The 23018-nt window shown below is 43.5% G+C and overlaps 1 protein-coding gene across 4 annotated transcripts in view; it reads right to left on the reverse strand.

Annotated features, from left to right (window-relative positions):
* PDZK1 (PDZ domain containing 1) overlaps positions 1 to 23018 on the reverse strand; it is a 35797-nt gene that overhangs the window by 4396 nt on the left and 8383 nt on the right. For all 4 annotated transcript variants that reach the window (XM_045776271.2, XM_045776267.2, XM_045776268.2 and 1 more), the window contains 6 exons: positions 15722 to 15938; positions 14784 to 15033; positions 12994 to 13130; positions 11950 to 12145; positions 8964 to 9160; positions 4602 to 4850 (listed from right to left, as the gene is read on the reverse strand). In XM_045776271.2, coding sequence (XP_045632227.2) covers positions 4602 to 4850; positions 8964 to 9160; positions 11950 to 12145; positions 12994 to 13130; positions 14784 to 15033; positions 15722 to 15931 — 1239 coding nt within the window. In that variant the 5' untranslated portion in view covers positions 15932 to 15938. The remainder of the gene's footprint in view (positions 1 to 4601; positions 4851 to 8963; positions 9161 to 11949; positions 12146 to 12993; positions 13131 to 14783; positions 15034 to 15721; positions 15939 to 23018) is intronic.

Below are 23018 nucleotides of genomic sequence, written 5' to 3' on the forward strand. Positions count from 1 at the left end.
AATGTCAAAGATTAGAGATAGAGAATCTTAAAAGCAACAAGAGAAATGCAACTAGCTACATATGATGGAAATCTAATAAAGGCTATCAGATGATTTTTCAGTAGAAACTTTGGGATTATACATATAATCCCACTCCCCCTCTGGCCTGCAAAGGGCTGAAAGGAAAAAAACCTACATGCAAGAATGTTCTACCCAGTAATATTATTTTCAGAATTGAAGGAGAGAGTTTCCCAGACAAAAGTTAAACAAGTCACAACCCCTAAATCAGCCTTACAAGAAATGTTGAAGGGCCTCTCCAAGCGGAAAAGAAAAGGCCATAACTAGAAGAAAATTATAAAAGGAAAAAATTTCACCAATAAAAGCAAACATATAGTAAAGGTAGTAGATCAGTCACTTATAAACCTAGTGTGAAGGCTGAGACACAAATTAGTAAAACCAATCATATCTAAAAAAATAATAAATAAGAGATTTACAAAATAAAAGATGTAAAATAAGACATGCACTAAATGTGGAGGGAAAAGAATAAAAATGTAGTGCCTTTAGAATGTATTTGAATACGGGACACCTGGGTGTCTCAGGCGGTTAAGCATCTGACTCTTGATTTCAGCTTAGGTCATGATCTCAGGGTTGTGAGATCAAGCCCCCTGCATCGGGTTCCACTCAGGGCATGGATCCTGCTTAGGAGTCCCTCTCTCCCTCTGCTCCTCCCTCTCCCATGCTCATTTGTGCGTTCTCTCGCTCTCTTTAAAAAAAAAAAAAAGTATTTGAATTTAAGTGACCATCAACTTAATATACACTGTATATATTTAGGATGTTATATAGGTAACCATAAACCAAAAACCTGTAACAGATACCAAAAAAATTAGAAAGGAATCCAAGCATAACACTAAAGAAAATCAAGAGTCACAAGGGAAGAGAGCAAAAGAAGAAAGGAATAGAAGAACTACAAAAATAGCCAGAAAACAATTAACAAAATGTCATAGGTACATACGTATCAATGATTACTTTAAATGTAGGTGGTCTAAATGCTCCAAAAGACAGAGGGTAACTACATGGGTACAAAAACAAGACCGATTTATATGCTGCCTATAAGAGACTCACTTCAGGCCTAAAGACACAGGCTAAAAGTGACAGGCTAAAAAACATACCATGCAAATGGAAGCCAAGAATAAAGCCAAGGTAGCAATCCTTACATTAGATAAAATAGACTTTAAAACAAAAACAGTAGATAGAGACGAAGGCACTACCTAATGATAAAGGGAATAATCCAACATAACAATTGTAAACATCTATGCACCCAACATAGGAGCACCAGAATACATAAAGCAATTATTAACAGATGTAAAGGGAGAAACTGACAGTAATACAATAATCACAGGTGACTTTAACACTCCACTTACATCAATGGATATATCATCCAGACAGAAATTAATAAGGAAATGGTGACTTTGAACAACACTTTAGACCGATAGACTTCACAAGTATATACAGAACATTCCATCCAAAAATAGCTAAATACAAATAAAAATAGGGGCGCCTGGGTGGCTCAGTCAGTTAAGCATCTGACTCTTGGTTTCCACTCAGGTTGTGATCTCAGGATCATGAGATCGAGCCCCACGTTGGGCTCCACACTCAGTGGGGAGTGTGCTTGGGATTCTGTCTCCCTCTGCCCCTTCCCACCTCTCTCTCAAATAAATAAGTAAATCTTTTTTTAAAAATTGGAAAAGGAAAAGAAATAAAGGACATCCAAATTGGTAAGGAAAAAGTAAAACTGTCACTATTTGACATGATACTACACATAGAAAACCCTGAAGACCCCACCAAAAACTAGTATAGTAAATGAATTCAATAAAGTTGCAGGATACAAATTTAATATCGAGAAATCTGTTGTGTTGGTGTGCACTAATAACAAAGAGAAATTGAGGACAAATTCCATTTGAGGGCACCCGGCTGGCTCAGAAGAGCATTCCACTGTTGATCTCAGGGTTGTGAGTTCAAGCTCCATACTGAGTGTAGAGATTACTTAAATAAAACTTAAAAAAAGAAAAAAAGAATGAAAATCCCATTTACAATTGCATCAAAAAGAATAAAATACCTAGGAATAAACTTAATGAAGGTTAAGAAAGAGGTTTGAAAGGCCTGTACTCTGAAACTCTTAAGATGGTAATGACAGAAACTGAAGATGGCACATAAATGGAAAGATATTGCATGACCATAGACTGGAAGAATTAATAGTGTTAAAATGCCCATACGACCCAAAGCAATCTACAGATTCCATGAAATTCCTATCAAAATTCCAATAATGGTTTTCACAAAACTAAAACAAAAGATTCTAAAATTTGTATGGAACCACAAAGATCCCACATAGGTAAAGCAATCTTAAGAACAAAGCTGGGGTCTCACAATCCCGGATTTCAAGGTATGCCACAAATCTGCAGTAATCAAAACCGGGTGGTACTGGCACAAAAGTAGACACGTAGATCAACGGAACACAATAGAGAGCCCAGAAATAAACCCACGCTTATATGGTCAATTAATCTACAACAAAGGAGGCAAGAATATACAGTGGGGAAAAGACAGTGTCTTCGGTAAATGGTTCTGGGAAAACTGGAAAGCTACATGCAAAAGAATGAAACTAGACCACTTTCTTACACCACATACACAAATAAAGTCAAAATGGATTAAAGACCTAAATATGAGACCCGAAACCATAAAACTAGAAGAAAACACAGGTCATAATTACTCTTACATCAGCTTTAGCAACATTTTTCTAGATCTGTTTCCTCAGGCAAGGGAAATAAAAGCAAAAAGAAACCATTCAGACTATATCAAACTAAAAAGCTTGGACGCAGCAGAGGAAAGCATGAAAGGGCAACCTACTGAATGGAGAAGATATTTGCAAATGATATATCTGATGAAGGGTTGATATCCGAAATATATAAAAACTCCTACAACAACAAATAACAACAAAGAATCTAATTAAGAAATGGGCAGAAGACCTGAATAGGCATTTTCCCAAAGAAGACACACACATGGCCAAGAGACGCGTGGGAAAAGAGGCTCAACATTATTTTTTTTATAAGATTTTTATCTATTTATTTGACAGAGAGATAGAGACAGCCAGCGAGAGAGGGAACACAGCAGGGGAGTGGGAGAGGAAGAAGCAGGCTCATAGCGGAGGAGCCTGATGTGGGGCTCGATCCCATAACGCCGGGATCACGCCCTGAGCCGAAGGCAGATGCTTAACGACTGCGCCACCCAGGCGCCCCAATGCTCAACATTATTAATTAGGAAAATGCAAATCAAAACCGCAACGAGATATCAGCTCACACCTGTCAGAATGGCTAGTACCAAAAAGATAAGAAATAACAAGTATTGGCAGGGATGTGGAGAAAAGGGAATGAAGCCCAGTGTGCTGTGGGTGGGAATGTAAACTGGTGCAGGCACCATGGAAAACAGTATGGAGATTCCTCAAAAAATTAAGAATAGAAATACCATAAAGACCCATTGATTCCACTTTTGGGTATTTCCCAAAGAAAACAAAAACACCAATTTGAAAAGATCTGTGCACCCCTCTGTTTAGAGCAGCATTATTTATAATAGCCAAGATTAGGAAGCCACCTAAGTGCCCACTGATAGATGAATGGATAAAGAAGATGTGGTGTGTGTGTGTGTGTGTGTGTGTGCGTGTGTCACAATAGATTATTACTCAACCAAAAAGAAGAATGAAATCTTGCCATTTACAACATGGATGGACCTAGATAGTATTATGTTAAATGAAATAAGTCAGACTGAAAAAGACACATGCCTCCTGATTTCACTTATATATAGAACCCAAGAGACAAAACAAACACTGGTGGTTGCGAAAGCAGAGGCAGATGGGGGGATGTGGGCAAAATAGGCAAAGGGGATTAAGAAGTACAGACTTCCAATTATAAAATAAATAAGTCACAGGAATTAAAAGTACAGCTTAGGGAATATAGTCCACAATATTTAATAACTGTGACAGTGGCAACTACACTTACCAATGATGAGCACCTGTAATGTATATAATTGTTAAAACACTATGTTGTACACCTGATATAACATTTTATGTCAACTATACTTCAATTTTTTAAAAAATCATTAGGATCATCAGAAGAAAAAAATGTGTAACATTACAGTGGTTGAATATCATATTGTATGTCTTCTGGGTTGAAGGCATTAATTCACCTTCATAGGTTCCCTTTTTACATTTCCGACTTGAGAGCCATAGGGCTAGTCTCACTGTCAGCCCCTACAGGCGAGGGACATGTGGCTAAATGCGTAAAAGTACCAAGTATCACTCCCCGTGATTGTCAGCTAGAGTCGTGGAATCTGTTTGATTTGAAAGTATCTAAAGACAATTAGGTGTTTAAGAAAAACAAAAGATGGGAGCTTAGGATGTACTAGTCATTATCTTAAAGGGTACAGGACCTCGACGGCATTTATTTAAACCCAAGGGAGGCCCTCAGTGTAGGCCTCAATGTAACCTTTTTACTAAGCCATCAGTGAGTGGGAGAAACTACAGCTTTCCTAACCGTGGCTGTGCTCATTGGGCTGCTGGAACCAGATGACCATACCTCTTTGATGAAGGAGCCTGGCTGACCCTGAATCGCGTTTAAGTGAAAGCCATAGCCATTTTCACCTTTAACCAGCCGGCAGAGCTTAGGCTTATGATCTCCTACTTCCTCTGTAGTATCTGGACTGGAATCTTCTAGAGGAGCAAGAGCAGGAGCAAGAGCGGGAGCAAGTGTCGGAGCTGGAGCCTCCTTGACAGAACCATTAGGCAGTTCTTGACTTTGATAGTAGAGAAATGGAGAAAAATGAGCCTTTTGAAAATAAAGGGGAAAAACCCATTAATTGTAAGTATGAGTAGCTATACTTTAGTACATGTGCCTAATTCCCAAGGTCTCGCATATGTTGCACAACACTGGCAGATACGTCTGATTGCGGGCAGTAAAATTCCTACACTACCCAACCGGGAAAGGTATAAAGAAAGATTGAGCTTGGCTGCGGAGTAAACAGATGCACATATACACAAAATAAAAGCAGTTCAGGATGTTTTACAAAGATCCAAAAATAAGTAACAAAAATGCTCGTTTCTTCTGACTTTGTGATAGTGAGCAAATCACTAACCACCGTAGGCCGCCTCCCTGTGGGAGAGGACACACATCGAGTGACTTGCCCTGTAGCTCGGGCATAGTAGGTTCCTCTAGCCCTTCCTCCTCAGTGAGATGGTCCTCGGGCCTTAAACACATCAGAGAAAGTGAAACAAACACTATTTTTATCACCATCTGAAGTACACAGAGTAATCTGTTGTACTCATTTTACTACTTTTTGTTGTAAGCATGAGCTGACACTCCTGTTATGCCAAACCCCTCAGCATATTTAAATACTTCTAATCCGTCTCCAGTCTCAGACCATCCTTGTGAAGAAGGGAGCGATGGTCTTGAATACAGAAGAGACATAGAAGAGGAGACATGGGACTGATTTTTTGAAAGAATTAAAAGCTTAGTAGAGTGTGGGTTTTAATTGAGAGAATTTAAAGGGTAGATTTGGGTATGGTAAGATCCTGGATCAGCAGTGAAATTGCTGCCCACAAGTATCCAGGACCTTTATTAGGCACGGAGTAGAAAATCAAGCAATTGAAAGTGAGTACAATGTGTGCTCTGCCCCAAATTGTACTGTTCAGAAGCCTGGTTAAAATTAGATTGGGGTCCTCTGGTTATCATCTCTCTTGCTAACCACAAGACCACATCTTCCTTTCTAAACAAGAGTAGCACCAGCTAAGAACTCCTAGTTACCCAGTTCAACTAAATTTCAGACCTTTCAGTGATATACTTGCAAATGTCCCACATTTCTTTCCGTCTTTAAAATGTGGAAAGTTATCAGTGACTCATTACATACAAAAATACCTCTGACATCACTACCCAACAGGCAGGTCAACTGTATGAGAGAGTAGCCCCTGATCCTCAAGATAAGTACAGTAACATTAAACACTTCGTGAGTTTTAATTCACTTCCAAATATTTGGGTGCCTAGTATGTGCCAGGAGCTGGTTTAGGTGTTTGTTTCATTCACCGATACATCTCAAAGATCCCCACCACCACCCCCCGCCCTGTATGGAACCTACTTTAGGGGGGGTTTGGGGAGGGGGAGGGAGAAGATGGGGACAGGCATCTTTTTAGATCAAAGTTCTCTCTTATATTAAACCAGAACATTATGGTTAAATCATTGTCATAAAATCAGGAGGGATTGGAAAAAAACCGATGCCAGAATCCCCCTTAGCAGCTACAGCAGTGACCTCCTGACTTCTGCCTAAACTTTTCTACCAACTGGGAGGTCACCACTTGGCAAAAATGGCTCCCCCTCTTCCTGGCAGCTTCAGTTGTCCTTAAGCCAAAGCTAGCTCCCTATACATTCTCTATTTGGTTAAGCTATGCCCCATAGAACACCTCAAAAATAAGGACTTCTTGCATGTAATAGCCTTCTGAATTCCTTCATATATATAGATCTATGCACACACACACACACACGCACGCACACACACACACACACACACAATTTACCACTTTTTTAATGCTATTCATCTGTCAGTGGACACTTGGGTTGATTCCATATTTTGGCTCTTGTGACTTAATCTGTGGTCTAACATATGGTCTGTCCTGGAGAATGTCCTATGTGCCCTTGAGAAGAATGTGTTCTGTTGTTGGGTAGAGTGCTCTGTATTTCTGTTAGATCTAGCTCGTTTCTTTTGTTCAAGTCCTTGAGTTCCTTATCTTCTGGCTGGTGGTTCTATCCATGATAGAGAATGAGATATTGAAGTCTCCCAGCAATTATGGTGGAATTGTCTGTTCCTACTTTCAAGTTTGTCAATATTTGCTTCATGTTTTTTCCAGCTTTAATAAAGTGTAATTGACAAACTGTATATATTCAAGGTGGATGGTGTTATTTGATTCACATCCACATTGTGAGGTGATCACTGCAACAAGGTAATCAACATGTCTATCACCTCACATAGTTACCATTTAGCCTTTCAAATTCTTGAAGATGGTCTCCTTTCTTCCCCAAAGTCTATGCTTATTCAAACAAATATTCACATGGTGATTTCCAAAACCTCTGCCCTGATTACCTTTCTTGACACTGCCCTTCTTATAGTCCTGTTCTCAGAACTGGACACTGTTGATTTAACAAACATAACATTTCTGTGTGCCAGGCGTTATTCTGAATGTTCTAAATATTACCTCACATAACCCTTCACGGTAGCTATCCCCATCTTACAACTAGGGAAGCAAGCACAGGGAGGGTAACTTGCCCAAGATTACATTACTGGCCATTTCAAGTATGGTCTGAACAACTCAGTACAGTAATGCTATCATCTCCAAAAGCCAAGTGTCAGTTAAAGTAACTTTAAATTCCCTTTTTGGGGGTGGGGGCAGCTACTTACAGTATCATCAGGTTTCTGGTCTTTTTTTGTAGTCCTCAAATCAGGTCTCACCATTTGGCATTCATACAATTTAGTTTTAAGTTAGTTTAGTACCTGAAATTTATTCTTGTTTAAACTTAAACTTATTAGTTCTTATTCTTCTTTCTATCCTGACTGGATATTTTAAATATTATAATCTCTAGTAAATTAATTATCCATCAACACATTAAGCCATCTGTATGACTTAAGTATGTTAAATGTTTCCCATGTCTCCATCCAAATTTGGTAATAAACTAGCTTAGGGTAAGAAGCATACCAGTGGAGACATCTATTCAGACTGACTTTGTTCCAATATCAATTATTCTTCATGTATGGTTGTACAACTAGCTAAAAACCCATTAATTGTTCCATCATCCAGTTCACTCTTTAATCTTCTTTACGCAAGTATCTTGAAATAGCTAATCAAAATGCGCTGAGAGGGTATATGGTATAATGAGTTAAGAACTTGGGTTCAAATACTGGCTCAGGTGGGTGACTTTTTTTAAAAATGAAGTTTAGAGGGGCGCCTGGGTGGCGCAGTCGTTGGGCGTCTGCCTTCAGCTCGGGGCGTGATCCCAGTGTTGTGGGATCGAGCCCCACATCGGGCTCCTCCGCTGGAAGCCTGCTTCTTCCTCTCCCACTCCCCCTGCCTGTGTTCTCTCTCTCGCTGGCTGTCTCTCTCTGTCAAATAAATAAATAAAATCTTTCTTTTAAAAAATGAAGTTTAGAGAGACTAAGAAATTGCTAATCTATAAAAAGGGGCTAATAACGCCCCCTACCATATCCCTCCCTCTGTATCATTGATGCACCTTTGGGTGCTTCCCTTATTGTATATCACGTGGAACAAGTACATCTTTGGCCAACTCTGTGACTGTCACTTGGTGAGGCAGATGGTATGTAGAAGGCCCCCAAAGGCCAGTTAAACTAGACTGAACACCTCAGTTCTTGTGATAAAATTAAAAGATTATTTAAAAACATCCAGATAACACCGGTTGTGATTAAAAGTTGAGAGCAAATAAGGTTAGTTTGACACTCAGGTTAGTTAGTCTTGGTGAATCCATGTTTCTATTTGCTTGCGAAGGGCTTAGAAGCTGTTTAATCCTTTCTAGACGTCTATGTGGGGTTAATGGAACTTATTGGTCTATAGCTTAAAATCCGGTTGTTTCCTATTTGGGAAAGTTAGGGCTACATCTGCCTTTTTCCAGGCTATTGTTCACAGAGTTTTCTCAGATCACCAAGAGTCATTCTGTAATTACATTTGCAAATTCTCTCAAAATTTTGAATCCAAGGACTTAAAACTCATTTACCAATCACTTGGCATTCTCTTATCACCACCAATTTGAACTTCAGTGCAGCCTTAATGATGATTGCTATGCCCTTCCAGTTTGAAAATCAAAGTGGTAACTTAGCCAAAGTTTGAGGACTTGAGTGAACCAACCCAACCTTAATGCACGAATACGCGATCTTAAATTATTTACCAGTCTATACATGTTGTCCGTCTCTTTGTCTACCACCAGCAGCGAAGTCTGATCTCCACCCTTTCTAATCATTTCCACCACACTGTCATGATCCAGGGACTCCACAGACTCGCCGTTGACAGCAACTAACAGGTCATTGTTCTTCAAGCCAGCCTCCTCTGCTGGACTTCCAGAATCTATGTCCTTGATGACTTGACCTACCCACCCCAAAAATGAAATAAAATTATCAGAAAGACCCCTAAATTAAGCTGTGGAATTTCTGCTGGAGCCCAAGGCTCTGATAAAATAAATTTAAAAGGCATGCTGAATACTACTGCCCCTCCCACTGGCATCCAAGGATAGCCGATAAGCACACTCTCCAGCCTCATTCCCTGCCCACAACTTACTCCAGGAACAAACTCAGCCATTACCGATGAAAGGATCTTAAAGAATCATGTTGTTGCTGAAAGTGTCTGAGACTCAATCTTGACAAACTAGCATGCTAAGCATTAAGAGTCAGCAAGTTCCCAGGAAGTCAGTGAGCATCCTTGTACCCACACATCTTATGCAGAAGCTAAGCCACTGGGGTGCCTGGGTGGCTCAGTCGTTAAGTGTCTGCCTTCGGCTCAGGGCATGATCCCGGCGTTCTGGGATGGAGCCCCACATCAGGCTCTTCCGCTATGAGCCTGCTTCTTCCTCTTCCACTCCCCCTGCTTGTGTTCCCTCTCTCGCTGGCTGTCTCTATCTCTGTCAAATGAATAAATAAAATCTTTAAAAAAAAAAAAAAAAGAAGCTAAGCCATTAAAATGGGGCAGGAAGAAGAAATAACAAAACTAAAGAACTCAGAGCCTAGGAAACATATGCTGGCATTTTAGTAGCAAATTGGGTGCATTCAACTGGGAATGTGTCTGTGTTCATGCCTCAACGATGTGTCTTTACCCCTCCTCTCCTGACTTGAACTGTCTCCACCAGATGCTTTCAGATCTCTCACACTTTTTTTGTCCTTCCCACTATTTTAACAAGCCCCAGTTTCACTTTTCCAGCTAGCTACTGAGCATCTCCAACTAAATAGCCTATAGATCCCTCAAATGTAACATATTCAAACCAAAAGTCATCTCTGCCCATCTCCCCCATTCCAAAGCTCCTCCCCTCAGTCACCTGTTCATGGCAGCTCCATCACCCTAGTCATTGACATTTAGCATCAATTCTTCCTCAGTATCCACTCCCCGTATTCTAATCAACTGCTGGGCCATTTGATGTTACCTTCATATTTGACACATCTCTTCTCTGGCCCCACTTCTACCTAAATGCATGTGATATTAGTTCCTGCCTTAAATTCTACCTAACAACTACAGCACCTTACCAACTGCTCTCCCTATCCCTAATCCTTGCCTTCTCCAATACAAATCTGCCTTCAGATTCATCTTGATGCAATGTCTGACCAAGTCGTTCCTCGGTACAACAGCACAAGTGCAGGCTTTAGAGCCGAAAAAGACCTGAATTTGGTCCCAGTTAAACCACAACTATTTGTCCTTATAATAATTACTGTATCTTCTCCCAGCCCTCAATTTCAGAAATTCTTCTTTTTTTTTTTTTAAGATTTTATTTATTTATTTGACAGAGATAGAGACAGCCAGCGAGAGAGGCAACACAGGCAGGGGGAGTGGGAGAGGAAGAAGCAGGCTCATAGCAGAAGAGCCTGATGTGGGGCTCAATCCCAGAATGCCGGGATCACGCCCTGGGCCGAAGGCAGACGCTTAACCGCTGTGCCACCCAGGTGCCCCCCAATTTCAGAAATTCTTCTTGCAGAATTATTAGGAGTAATAGAGATGCGTAAAGCCCCCAAGATGCTGTAGGCTTAATTTTTCCTCTCCCACTGTTGAAAAAACCTTTCACTCCCCATCAACTACAGAGCCAAGTCCAAACTCTTCAACCTGACATTAAAGGCCCTCATCATCCCTTTCCAACCTCCCTTTCTAACGTGGTTTTCTGTGCCATGCATTAAATGCCAATCAAACTACGCCCATGTTTCCCTGATTTGTTCACACAATCCTATCCTCATGGAACGGCCTTCATTGTCCCCATACCATCTACTTGTCCAAATTTTGTTCGCACTACAAAGCCTGAGCTCAGGTGCTATCTCTACCATGAGGCCTTGTAGTACTTTTTTAGTAAGAAAAACTTGCTCCAAGCTTGAATTCCAGTAGTTCCCTACCCCATATTAAGGTGCGCCTCACCATCCACCTTCAGTTATGGACGTATGTGTTATATCTCCTCTACTAAATAGTGGGCTCCTTGACTGAAGGATTCCTGTTTGACTCACTCGATATTCTATAAGGCCCTGAGGATGTTTTTACATAATATGAATGAAATTAATATTTGGTGAATTAACATAAATATACATAATGAAAAGAAAATAGAACGTCTAGGATAACAGTTTGCAAATGGCCTGAGCCTGCATTCCTTTATATATTCTGTTTCTTATAAGGCCCTTAGTTCTTTCCTTATTGAGTTACAAGGAATCACAAAAATTCCTGATTCTATTTGATTCCGGGATCCCGACCTACACCCCTGCCTCAGATCCAGTGGTGTATTGGAGTTGGCTCACACCAGCTCATGAGAACCAATTCTGTTCAAGACTTCTTAACTTTGCATTCTGTGACAGCACATTGGTAGGTTGAAATAAGGTATATTGGGAGTATGTATACCACAAAAAAAATAAACAAAAAAATCAACAAATGCTACAAATTAGGGCATTTTTTTTCCAAAGAGCAAATTTACAGCATACTACTGCCCAGATCCAAAATTCTGCCTTATCATTCTGCTAAGGAAACCTTGAGATGCCCATCATGGCCCCCATGGGAACTGACCCAGCTATGCTCTCTAGCGTCTTATGTCCCCTCATGCAACTGGTAGTGACTCGGAGGCCTAACGGAACTCTGGAGTCAGACTGGCTGAAGAATTAGATGGTCACACCACCAAGTTTTCTGCTCTTCCAGTGCCTCACCTTTCTGTTCTGGGCCTGCCCGTAGATAGAAACCATAGCCATTGCTTCCCTTCTTCATCTCCACAACCCGGGGCTGGTGGGGTAGCAGTTTCAAACTGGCTGTTTCTCTCTTGAATTTTATCTTCTGTTCAGCATGGAGCTTGTCAGTCTCCTTGTCCACCAGCAGGAACATGACACGGCTTCCGGAGTTCTTCACCTGCAACAGCACACACAGGTGAGACTGACCGCCATCTCCAAGGACAATGCTGGGAAGCAGGAAAGTTTCTTCCCAGAGGCACTCGGTCTCTAGATTTGATAGAAAATATGGAATGTAAGGCCCGAGTTTAAACTATGACACTTTTCCCACCATCTCACTGGTGTTTCTCTATCTCCACGTCCACAGTTGTGTTTGCCTTTGCTAAGTATGACCTCACCCACACAGATGCTAACGGAACCCAAGTGAACGCTAGAATTTGAAAACCCAGAAAGGTATTTAAGTGAGATACTTAAGTCTATAAAAGGAGTTTGGAAAAGCAAGTAAAGGTCTACTTTGAAAAATTATTCTACCAAGAGAAGATAAAGTTGGTCAGTTTTCAAGGTTCCATATGACCTCAAAGGAAAACCTCAGAGTGTTATCCATGTGTCATGGAACTGCGCTGGGACATAAGATTTGAGGTAACAGGTTTTCCAACACTCCCCACGTGTAGCTCTATATTCATCACCACATTGGTTATCTGCCAGCTTGTATTAAAACATTTTAGTACAACACTGACTTTTTTATAAATTCAGAGGGGCTCCCAATCAGATACAAATAAGATCCAAAAGATAAAGTTAATGATTCTTTAGAATGTTTTTCTCTGAAAACCTGAAACTAGCAAATGCCTCATTCCAAAACCGTATGTTAATACTGCCCACACCATTAGGGAGTCTGTTCACTCTTAATACAAAGGGCTGGTCAATTTCTCATCATTATATTTCTCCCATCATAAACTACCATTCATGTCTTCCTGTCACTTCCAATAAGAGTAGAGTGAAAGGTAAGAAAAGTACCCCTTTGGGCTATACCTTTGCAACCACTTCCTCATGGCTGGCATCTTCTACATTCTCTCCATTCACTTCAATCAAGTGATCATCAGCCAGGACACCAGCTTTCATAGCCACACCTTGAGGCATTATGTCAGTCATGTACACTCCCTTTTTACCTGAAAGGGCGTGGACAAGCATTACAACTCCATTACACAGAAAGTCCAACAATAAGGGGTTTTCTTCCAATAATGCAAAATTACAACTTCCAGTCTTAAGGCTAACTCAAATAGACTTTGTTCTAATCTAAAATTAAAATTACAGCTCCTAGCACAAAGCTTGATACAGACATTATTCGGTTGGTTTCTACTGATCTGAATAGAATTTCTGAGCCCAACTAAATGCAAGGAAGTAATCTCAAGGGCAGTGGCCTCTTAGACCAGAAAGCACCGAGCATGCCCATGCTGCATCATTGTGTCTTACTCCCGTTCTTTGCCTTTGTGGAATTAGAAGGCACCTGTTCCGTTCTGTCCTTTTAATTAGTACTATCACCAACCATCACATACCCATAAAGTCACTAAATCTCACTCATGCAGGCTTAAGAGGACAGAAGCACAGAAGGGTGGGGATGTATCCACACATACAGTCGGTCTGGATTAGTAGATGATGTGATTTAGGGGCTTCTTACAGAAATGCTGTCAATTCTTTCAAGATATTAATATTTCAACCTTCATAATGACAAAATATATCATTTGTAAGGAATAACAGTATAAACTGCCACTTTAAAATTTCTCCCGTTACCTTGTTTTACATTTGTTGTGAAGAAAACATTTTCTTCATAAAGCTAATTTAAATCATTTATTATGTACATTAGCACAAGAGTCAAATAAATAGAATCTGAATTATGATCATTTTTTCACCATTTTGCTGATATGGACTACTAAGAAATGCCAAGCTTCCCCTGCCCACCTGCACTATAATGTTTAATAACTGACAAACTTGAGAAATACCTCTTACAGCTACTTTATATCTCTTGCTATAGGTTAAATAAGTCTTGGAAACAATTTTATGTTTACTATTGTTCTGCTCTTTATTACTTACCCAGTTATGACCAGTGCTTCTGCAGGAGCAGAAAGAATATGGGAGGAGCAACATTCAAGGAGGAGCCAAAAGGTTTATATAGCCTCTACGGCTCCAACCTAAATCCCAGACACACCGTTACAGAACCACGGTCAACTGAGCAAAAGCCAGCCTGCATCTCCAAAACTCTAGAAACAGAGCTTCTAGTATTTCCTGATGGACGCACCTCAGGGCAGTTGAGGCTAGGCCACAGCTGAAGGTACTGTTTCAATGTCACAGGAGGGTGGGGATGAGTATAGCATCCTCGGCAACTATAACAGGGTCTGGCCCATCAACAGGTGCTCAAGAATTTATTGAATAAATTATCACCTGGGCACTCAGAAGTGAAAAGATATCATCCTATTCAAAAGTAGCTATTATGAAGAATCTCCTTTTTCTTGCCTTTTATTCCCTCTTCTCCCCTCCACCCTCACCCTAAGGCAGCTAAGAAAGAATGACAAAGAAACATCAGCCCTCTAACCCTCTGGCCTCCGAGGCTCAGCTAACAAACACTGGGGGACAAGAGTGTCCAGTGGCCCTCCCCACCCTGTGCTGGGTCCAGTGTTTTGATCCCTCATGACACAATTGTCAAAGCAAGGGAAAGGCCAGGGAGGGAGGGAGAAGCTGCAATTGGATAGCCATAGCTTCTGAAAAGTTTAAGTCATTAACCAATAACAGTATCTTTCTTCTGTATATTCCACCCTCAAACTCACCTTGGACAGTTTTCAGAGAGAAGCCATAGCTGTTCCCCTCCTTCACTAGGTAGCAGAGCCGTGGCTGGGTCCAAGTCTGTGCTCCTTCGTTCACCACAGAGGCCAGTTTCTTATCATTCAAACTCGGCTCCTTCTGACTTTGTCCCAACTCTTTCAAGTCTACCTGGTTTTTCATTGCTTTCTCATAGGACTCCCCATCCAGCACTAGTAAAGTCACCGAATTCCCACTCTTTCTGACCAGATCTACAACCTAGGAGGAAGAAAAAGATAACTTTCACCAAGAACTCTATCAGATGCCATAAGGGGACACTCACCATCTGGCCCATTCTCTGAATCTAGAGATTCTGAATGCTGACCCTGAAGCCCAAAGAGTCAGCAGATGGTGCTCCAGCCTCTATACCCCATCCCTTCTTAGAGCAAGCGGCAGATTGGAGGGGGCAAGGCTCTAGCACTGTTGGAACCTAGAGTGTGGCCCAATCCCAGCTGGGCTCATGGGAACAGGGTGGGGTAGTGGAAGGAGCATCCACTAGGAGGCAGGCAGAATGGGAGTAAGGTCAGACCCTCCCAGGTATGCACTGCATAAACACATTAGCAAGCGAAGTTCTCTGAGCCTCTGAGCCCTCTTCTGAGAAATGGTGATATGTAACCTCACGGGCTGTGATGAGGGTTCAACAAAATAATGAATATGAAATTGCCTAGCAATAGATCCTGGCATACAGCAAACAGGATGCCTATTGGCTGACACTATTCAATCTAGGAATAATCCTACAGTTCCCAGTTAACTGGAGGGGACTTGATTAGCAGGCAGAAAGTACAGCCATAAAGGGATCTGCCTTGCCAGTGGAAGCTGGGAAATCTCCACTGACCCCAAAAACTAACCAGCAGAGATGTGGAGGCTAAGGAGATCCTGGAAGAAGAACCCCAGATGTCCCATTCACCTGCGTATGCTCTTCTTTGTCCACAAAGACACCATTGATCCTAAGAACTCGGTCTCCATCCTGGAGGCCCGCCTTCTCCGCTGGGCTACCCTTCTCAACCACCCGGACCAGGTGGCCATCAGTGTCCTTCTCAATTCGCAGGAAGAAGCCATAGCTTTGCCCTTCTTGTTTAGACAGCTCACATTCTCGTGGATGGAAGGTGGAAGCCATTTCTGTGCTGAAAAACAAATGGATAAACCCATGGGAAAGAAAATCTGCTTGAAGAGAGAACCCTTGTCCTCCAACTCCCATAATCTTATTCTTCTAACCACGCCAAATCTAGACTACAGCAACACCAGGGGCAAAGGAGGCCACCTTCCAGGACTTGCTAATGATTTCCAGATCTACTTCCCCAAGGATGATCTTTTTACTCGAGTTTCAGACCCGTGTATTTGGCTGGGTCCTGGACACAGAATTTTCAGTTTCAATAGCTCCAAAACTAAATTCTTCTTTGTCCCCGATCTAAAGAAAGTAGGTCTAAATACCTGATCTAAAAATTTTAAGAAAATCCAAGCCCACTTTCATTCAAATATTTGAAGAACCTCCCAAGGACTAGGCCTGAAGGATAAATCTGTGAGCAAGACAGACCTATACTTTGCCTCTCAGATTGGGCAGAACGTATTTTTACAACAACACAGAATGAATGATGTGCTAGGGAGGAACAGAGTGATAAGACAGAACATAACAAAGGGCACTGGGAGTAGGGGATGGGACGGGCAGAATTAAGAATGGCTTCCTGGGAAAACAACTTTCCTAAAACCTGAAGGACTAGTGGGAGTCAGGTGAGGCAGGACGGGATCAGGAAGACCTCAAACAAGTAAAAACAGAGACACCAGCCCTCGGAGCTGGCCTGATCTATTGGAGAGGAGATAGAAAAGTGGTTGACCAGGACCATGAAGTTCTAGTCAGAGCAGAGTAGGGATGCCTCCAGAGAAAGGATTCCTGTGGCCGGGTCTGACTTCTCCCACCTGAAGCAGCTTCCACTTCCATCCATCCTGCCCTTCCTTTTGCCCCACTGCCGGAGCAAGGTCCTTAGCCACAGAAGAAGGGACAAGTGTGAAAAGCACCAGCTGGGGCTCAGGCACCCAGTTCCTATGGGGAAGTCTCCTGCCAGTGTCCTCCCTCCCTCCTAGCTTAAGCGTTTTCTTTCACAGGAGAAGAAAAGTAGAGGCCAGAACGGCTGGTGCAAGGCAGAGGCCCGAGAGAAGAAGACTGGCCTCTGCTGCTTACACTGCCTGCAGGGCGAGCCTTGTGTTCAGCTCGTCACAGTTCCCTACCAGTAAATCAGAGAAAAAACCATCTGTCCCTGCCCTCCTGCAGGGACAGGAACAGATGAGCGTGGAGGGCATGGAGGGTGGGGTGAAAGAGAGACAGCAAAGCACTGCAGGCTCCCTGGAAGCCACGCCATGGTGACTCCAGATAGCCATCTCTGACCTTCATGCCCACAGAGACACGCAGTACAAACAGGCAGAAAGGCTCCCGCTGTCTGACAACTCGGCCATTGCAGGTAGGAGTCTCAGCCAAGTCTGGCAGCCATGCCACCAGTGGCATGAATGACTAAGCAGTCAAGAAAACAAACAAATAGATACCGTTTCAAGTGATCTCTCGCCAAGGGCCCAGGGCCTGAGCCCTCCCCACTGCGTCTCCAGGGAAGAGAAAAGTAGAGCCACAGTCGTGTGGTCAGCAGCCACCCCTGGGGGAAATTAGCAGCTCTCGAAGCATGACCCACTGCCAGGAAGACACCGCTTTGGGAGGAGACAGGGAAGAAGGGTACTGGGGGAACTGGGCATCACAAGAGGGGGGTTCCCTTACATGCAGGTACCTGGGCTCCCTGAACCTTTATCTTTTGGCTTAGCATCTGGCCTGCATGTATCAGTTCCATTTTCCAGCTCATATCCACATCTATGTTCAGACTCACCTCTAGATCCTTCTCAACTTTCAACTTTATAGGACTAAAAACTGGAAAAATCCAAAGCCCTCTGAAGTGTGGGGTAACTGCAGAGAAACTTCAACCAAAGCCTACAAACTCTACAACATGTCCTTTTCATCAACATGAAGGCCATTCGATGCTGTCTGTGGTCAGCACATGTATGCTCATTTCTAAGGCGCCCACCCGTAAAATCCGGCGATCTCACACCCTGGGTGTCAGCCACAGGATCATAATCTCTCTTGTCTGAGGATAGAAAGTGAAACCTCCATGCCGGCAACATTTTCTTAGCTCTCATCAGAGATACACAAGGAAAGACAAAGGTCTATTTCTTGGCAAAATCCCAAGTTGTTCATTAATCTGGTGAAAGTTTTCAAAGGACCAGACAGCAATCACTCAGATCTGCACTTGTGTCTTTGAAGCCTCGGGTGCTGGCTGGGAAATGGCCGCTGCTCTGAGCCCCCTCCGGCCTCCTGCCACCACGTCAGCCCCTCCCCACAGTCCAGCCACTGATGCTGGTGCCCACGCCACATTGATGAAATGTTTAACACCTTCAACCATAGCAACAGAGAAAAGCAGATTGAACCCCAAAAACCAGGCCTTCCATGGGACCCTTGGAGCCCTAAAACTATTTCCTTTACCATCTTGCCAAGTGACAACTCAACTAGGAGCCAAAAGGCTGGGCTCTGGTCCAGCGCCAGACCTGGGTCCATCTGGCCCCTAAATCAGGTTTGGGATCCATGACTTTGGCAAGACTATCACTGCTCCATGATGAGGATGCCTGGGACTCCGGAACACAGGGCCTAACAGGAAGGATCTTTGTATTTAAGGATACTCATTCCTGTTTCCTCACCCCCAGCTCCATCTTCTGCTTTCTGAGAAAATCCAGATCCCTATGGTGGACTCGTATTTAACTAATGAAGGCGTGTGGATTTTTATAATATCGTGCCAGCAGTCATCCAATGCTGAAGTCCGTTAAATCTTCAGCAGCCTTTTCCCCCAGTTCAGATAGCCAAAATAAAATACTGGAAATGAAAGAAGGCTATAACCCTGCAGAGCTCTGGGAAGAAAGTCAACTCTTGGCAACGAAGTTGCTTGTCTGTGGGAAAGAGAACAAAGCGCTGGCTCGTGGTCAGGGCTGAGAGCCAGAGAGTTTTTTTTTAATCAATCTTAATTACTAATCATACCTTCAGACCCCACCTTCTTCCAAAAGAATTAGATTATTGCTACCAGGAAAGAGAATAATATGCCCATGGTCAAGAAGGAAAGCTCGTCACACTTTAGAAGTTGGGAAGGTGGGGCAGTGAGAACAGAGGACGGTAGGCAGGACCTCTGGGTGTGGCCAGAGAAGAAAGAATTGAAGCCACTGGACTATTTTCCACAGGAAAGAAATAGCTGGTGGAACCCAGGGACTCTTCCAAGCCCAAGGCAGGTCATGACTTCTCAGCTCCCAGGCAGCCATCGACATGGGCCCGTCTCTGACCCCGAGTCCACACGCCCTCAAACAGCAGCCTGAACACAGAGCAGAAGTCTGAACCAGGAGCTGCGCCTGAGGGGAGCGTGAGCCACATAAACAAGACCCAAAAAGCCAGGAGAGTTCGGCTTAGTCGGCTGAGGCCAAGAAGTCATCTCATTTTCCCTCCATGTGTGTGTTTGGGGCTGGAAGCCGCAGGACTTTCCTCAGCAGGGCTAGCCAGGGAGGTGGTGAGACTCCAATCAATTGATCCTGGTGCCAGTGGGAACTTGTAGTGAAGTGTCCCTGCCCTGTCCCCTTGCACATCAAAAAGTTCTCCGTTCTACCAAAAAAAACAAATAATCTGATTGTTAAAAACAGGCAGAGGACCTCGATAAACATTTTCCCAAAGAAGACATTCAGATGGCCTAAGGGGCACATGAAAAGCTGCTCAACATCACTAATCATCAGGGAAATGCAAATTAAAACCACAAGAGGTATCATATTACACTTGTCAGAATGGCCAGTAACGGATGGGTGGATGGATGGATGGAAGGATGGATGGATGGATGGAAGGAAGGAAGGAAGGAAGGAAAGAAGGAAATATATATTTCTTTCTTTCGTCTATATATATGTGTATATATATATACACATATAATATAATATATATATGTATACATATACATATACATATGTATATATGTGTGTATATATATATACATATATATATATATATTACTCAGCTATTAAAAAAATGCAATCTTGCCATTAGCAACAGCATGAAAGGACCTAGAGGGTGTAATGCTAAGTGAAATAAATCAGAGAAAGACAAATACTGTATGATTTCAGTTATATGTGAAATCTAAAAAAGGAACAAACAAAGCAGAAACAGGCCCATAAATACAGAGAACACACTGGATCGTTGCCAGACGGAAGGGGGTGGGGGTGGGCAGAAAGGGTGAGGGGAGAAGGAGAGACAGGCTTGCAGTCCTGGGGCTAGAAGGCAGAGCGCAGAGAACACAGTCAACGGTATTGTAATAGCGTCGCACGGTGACAGATGGCAGCTACACTTGAGGGGAGCACAACATATAAAGTTGTCCACTCACTAGCTTGTACATCTGAAACTAATGTAACCCTGTGCCAACAACCATACTTCAAGAAAAGATAAAAATAAAAAAATAGAACATTCTCTGTTCTAAGACAGTGATTATATGTGGAAATTTCTAATTAAAAACTATCATCAAGGGGCGCCGGGGTGGCTCAGTTGGTGAAGCATCTGATTCTTGATCCCAGCTCAGGTCTAGATTTCAGGGTCGTGAGTTGAAGCCCTGTGTTGGTCTCCACACTGGGTGTGCAAACTACTTTAAAAAACAAAACAAAACAAAACTGTCATAGGCGCGAATGCTCACAAGCCTACCCGGTCTAGGAAACAGAGATGGGAGCGAAGGGATTTTAAAGCCACTTAGCTCATCAAAAATCCACGATCTAAACATATTTGAGAGTCTGAAGGTCAGTGGGAGCCTGATAAGAACACAAAGCGTTTCCCAACACAGAAGTCTCTGAAACATTCCCTGCTCCGAAACAGAGTGTCTCACACCTGTGAGCTTTGCGTATTATTTGGGAGAGGAATCCTGAAGTTGCTGAAGATCATCTGAAACACAAGTCAGGAAAGATCAAATTCTTCTGGGGAAGGAAAAGAAAGGGCAGCTCCTAGAAAAGTAGAGCAGGAATTAGAGGGTCTTCCTTCACCTCCTCAAACCCGGGAGTTGCCCACTCGTGTGCAGAGGTAGCATCTGGTCTCGTCTGAGCGAAGAGAGACGCTTGGCTGAAGCAGGATCAACCTACAGCCCTTCAGGAGACGCCGGCAATAACCAATCACGTTGCCGTTTGAAGACTCACTACGTGTCAGGCTCGGGACAGAATCTCACCGAATCCTCACCGTCACCTTACGGATTTGATTTTTCAACCCCCACCGGTCCCCAGAATCACCTATAGAGGTTTGTAAAAACAGATGCTTAAGCCTGACCTCAGATCTGCTGACTCAGTCTCCCAGCTTGAAACCTGAACATGCACATGTTGAGAACCCCTCACTAGCTTAAGAAATCAGTGCTTAAAACCACCCCTTGCTGCTCCTAACTGCTGTTTTCTCTCTTCGGTCTCGGGATAGCACCCTCATGGGTCAGAGAGAATGTCAAGGTTGGGTGAACTATTAACGCCACCTTAAGCTCACCTTTACTCAACATGAGAAACCAACGGGGCCGCTCGGTTAGGGGAGGCCCTTGCCACACTGTGCGGTCCTTGGGGTCCAGCTCTGTCTCTCGGCAATGCCCTGGCCAACGGTGTAGCAGTGTGTGCCTCCCTCCCCAAGTCCCAGCTCTGAGCCAGACAAACAGAATCAAGCAGATGGAAACAACCTTGAAGAGTTCCCATGTGCTCTTGATTCTACGACTGAAGCGTGTGGGGCTACCGCTCAGCCCCTAAATCTAACCAACTCAAAAGCAGAAGCCATGCCTCCTGCCCCATCACCCTGTAGGTGGAGTCTCAAGCTCCATTCTTGTCTGAGGCCCTACCCGTCATCCTGAGAGCCCCTGAGGGAGAGTGGTGCTGGCTGGCTCAGCTCTACCTCGCAGTTTCTTGCTCCCTACCAACCCCCCCCCACCCCTTAGTTCCTTAGTTAGCATACTGGAGTGGGTGAGGTCTAGTTAGGATCATGAACAAAGGTCCTTCAACTTTCTCCTGAACATCAAGAAGACCTAGGACCCCAAACCTGATCTCATTAGTCCACGCCACCAATGTTTGCCCCACACTTAAATGCAAAACACTCTTAAGTGGTTGATGGGACAAAGTTAAAAACCACCTCTATTCTCAAGGGACCTCTATTCTCAAGGGACTTTATATTTGAATAGGGGTGAAGGAAAAGTTTTAGTACAAAAATAGTTACCACTATGAACAGAGTATAAATGCTGTAAGATCTATAATATGGGACAAGCTCAGGAAAGTTCCATGGATTAGGTAGGACTTGATGTAGACCTTGACAACAGATAGGTAGGATTTCAGCAGGTATGAAAGTAGGAAGAGAACGTTCTAAACAGAGACTAATGTAAACATCAGGCGTGGAAGTGGGAACATTCTGGGGTATGGTCAAAGAAGAGTTAAAAACCAATGTGACTGAGGAACAGCCAACATGTCCTTCTGTCATGGTCACACGTTAGACTGTAAAGGTCTTGAATGCCAGCCCCAGAGGTTCATGCTTATAAGCAGAGGGATGACAGGATCCAAGCTGGGCTCCAAGAATCGCAGGTGGGATGAACTGGAGCAACGACGCCCGGTGGGAAGGCCAGTAAAAGGCTCTTGTCATAATCTTACTCACAGGCAGTAAGGCCCTGACCTAGGATGTCAGCTGCGAGAACAGAGCGGAGGTGGCCGTGGTGGAGGAACTACGGCGAGGAGAGATCGTACCAATTCTTCAGTCCTGCTGCTTTGGATGTACCCACACACAGAGGTGGCCACAGACAGGGCCGTTTCGGTAACACCAATGTCCAAAATACTTCTTTACACTCACTGTGACCACCGAACAGGAAGTACGACAGGTCTGCAGCCCCCGGGCAGTGTCAGGGACCCCCATGCCTGTCCCTAGCCTCTGCTGACCTCACTCCCGTGCAGCTTGCTGCAGGAAGGGCCTCTGCTGCACTGAGCGGCACAGGCGCAGGAAAGCCTTCGGAGGCCACAGCGCAGTTTGCACACAGCTGTGCTTTGGGCTGCTCTGCGTTCTGAGCTCCGAGGATACTCTAATTCTGCAGTCGTCCTCCCATTCTGTCTGCTGCTCCGTAAAGGCCACGTGTTACCTGGATCCATGAACTTCGCTCAGTTCTTTCTGC

The sequence above is a fragment of the Ursus americanus genome, chromosome 12, assembly GCF_024610735.1.
Source record: "Ursus americanus isolate L20-20 chromosome 12, mUrsAme1.1.p, whole genome shotgun sequence".
Classification (NCBI taxonomy): Eukaryota; Metazoa; Chordata; class Mammalia; order Carnivora; family Ursidae; genus Ursus; species Ursus americanus.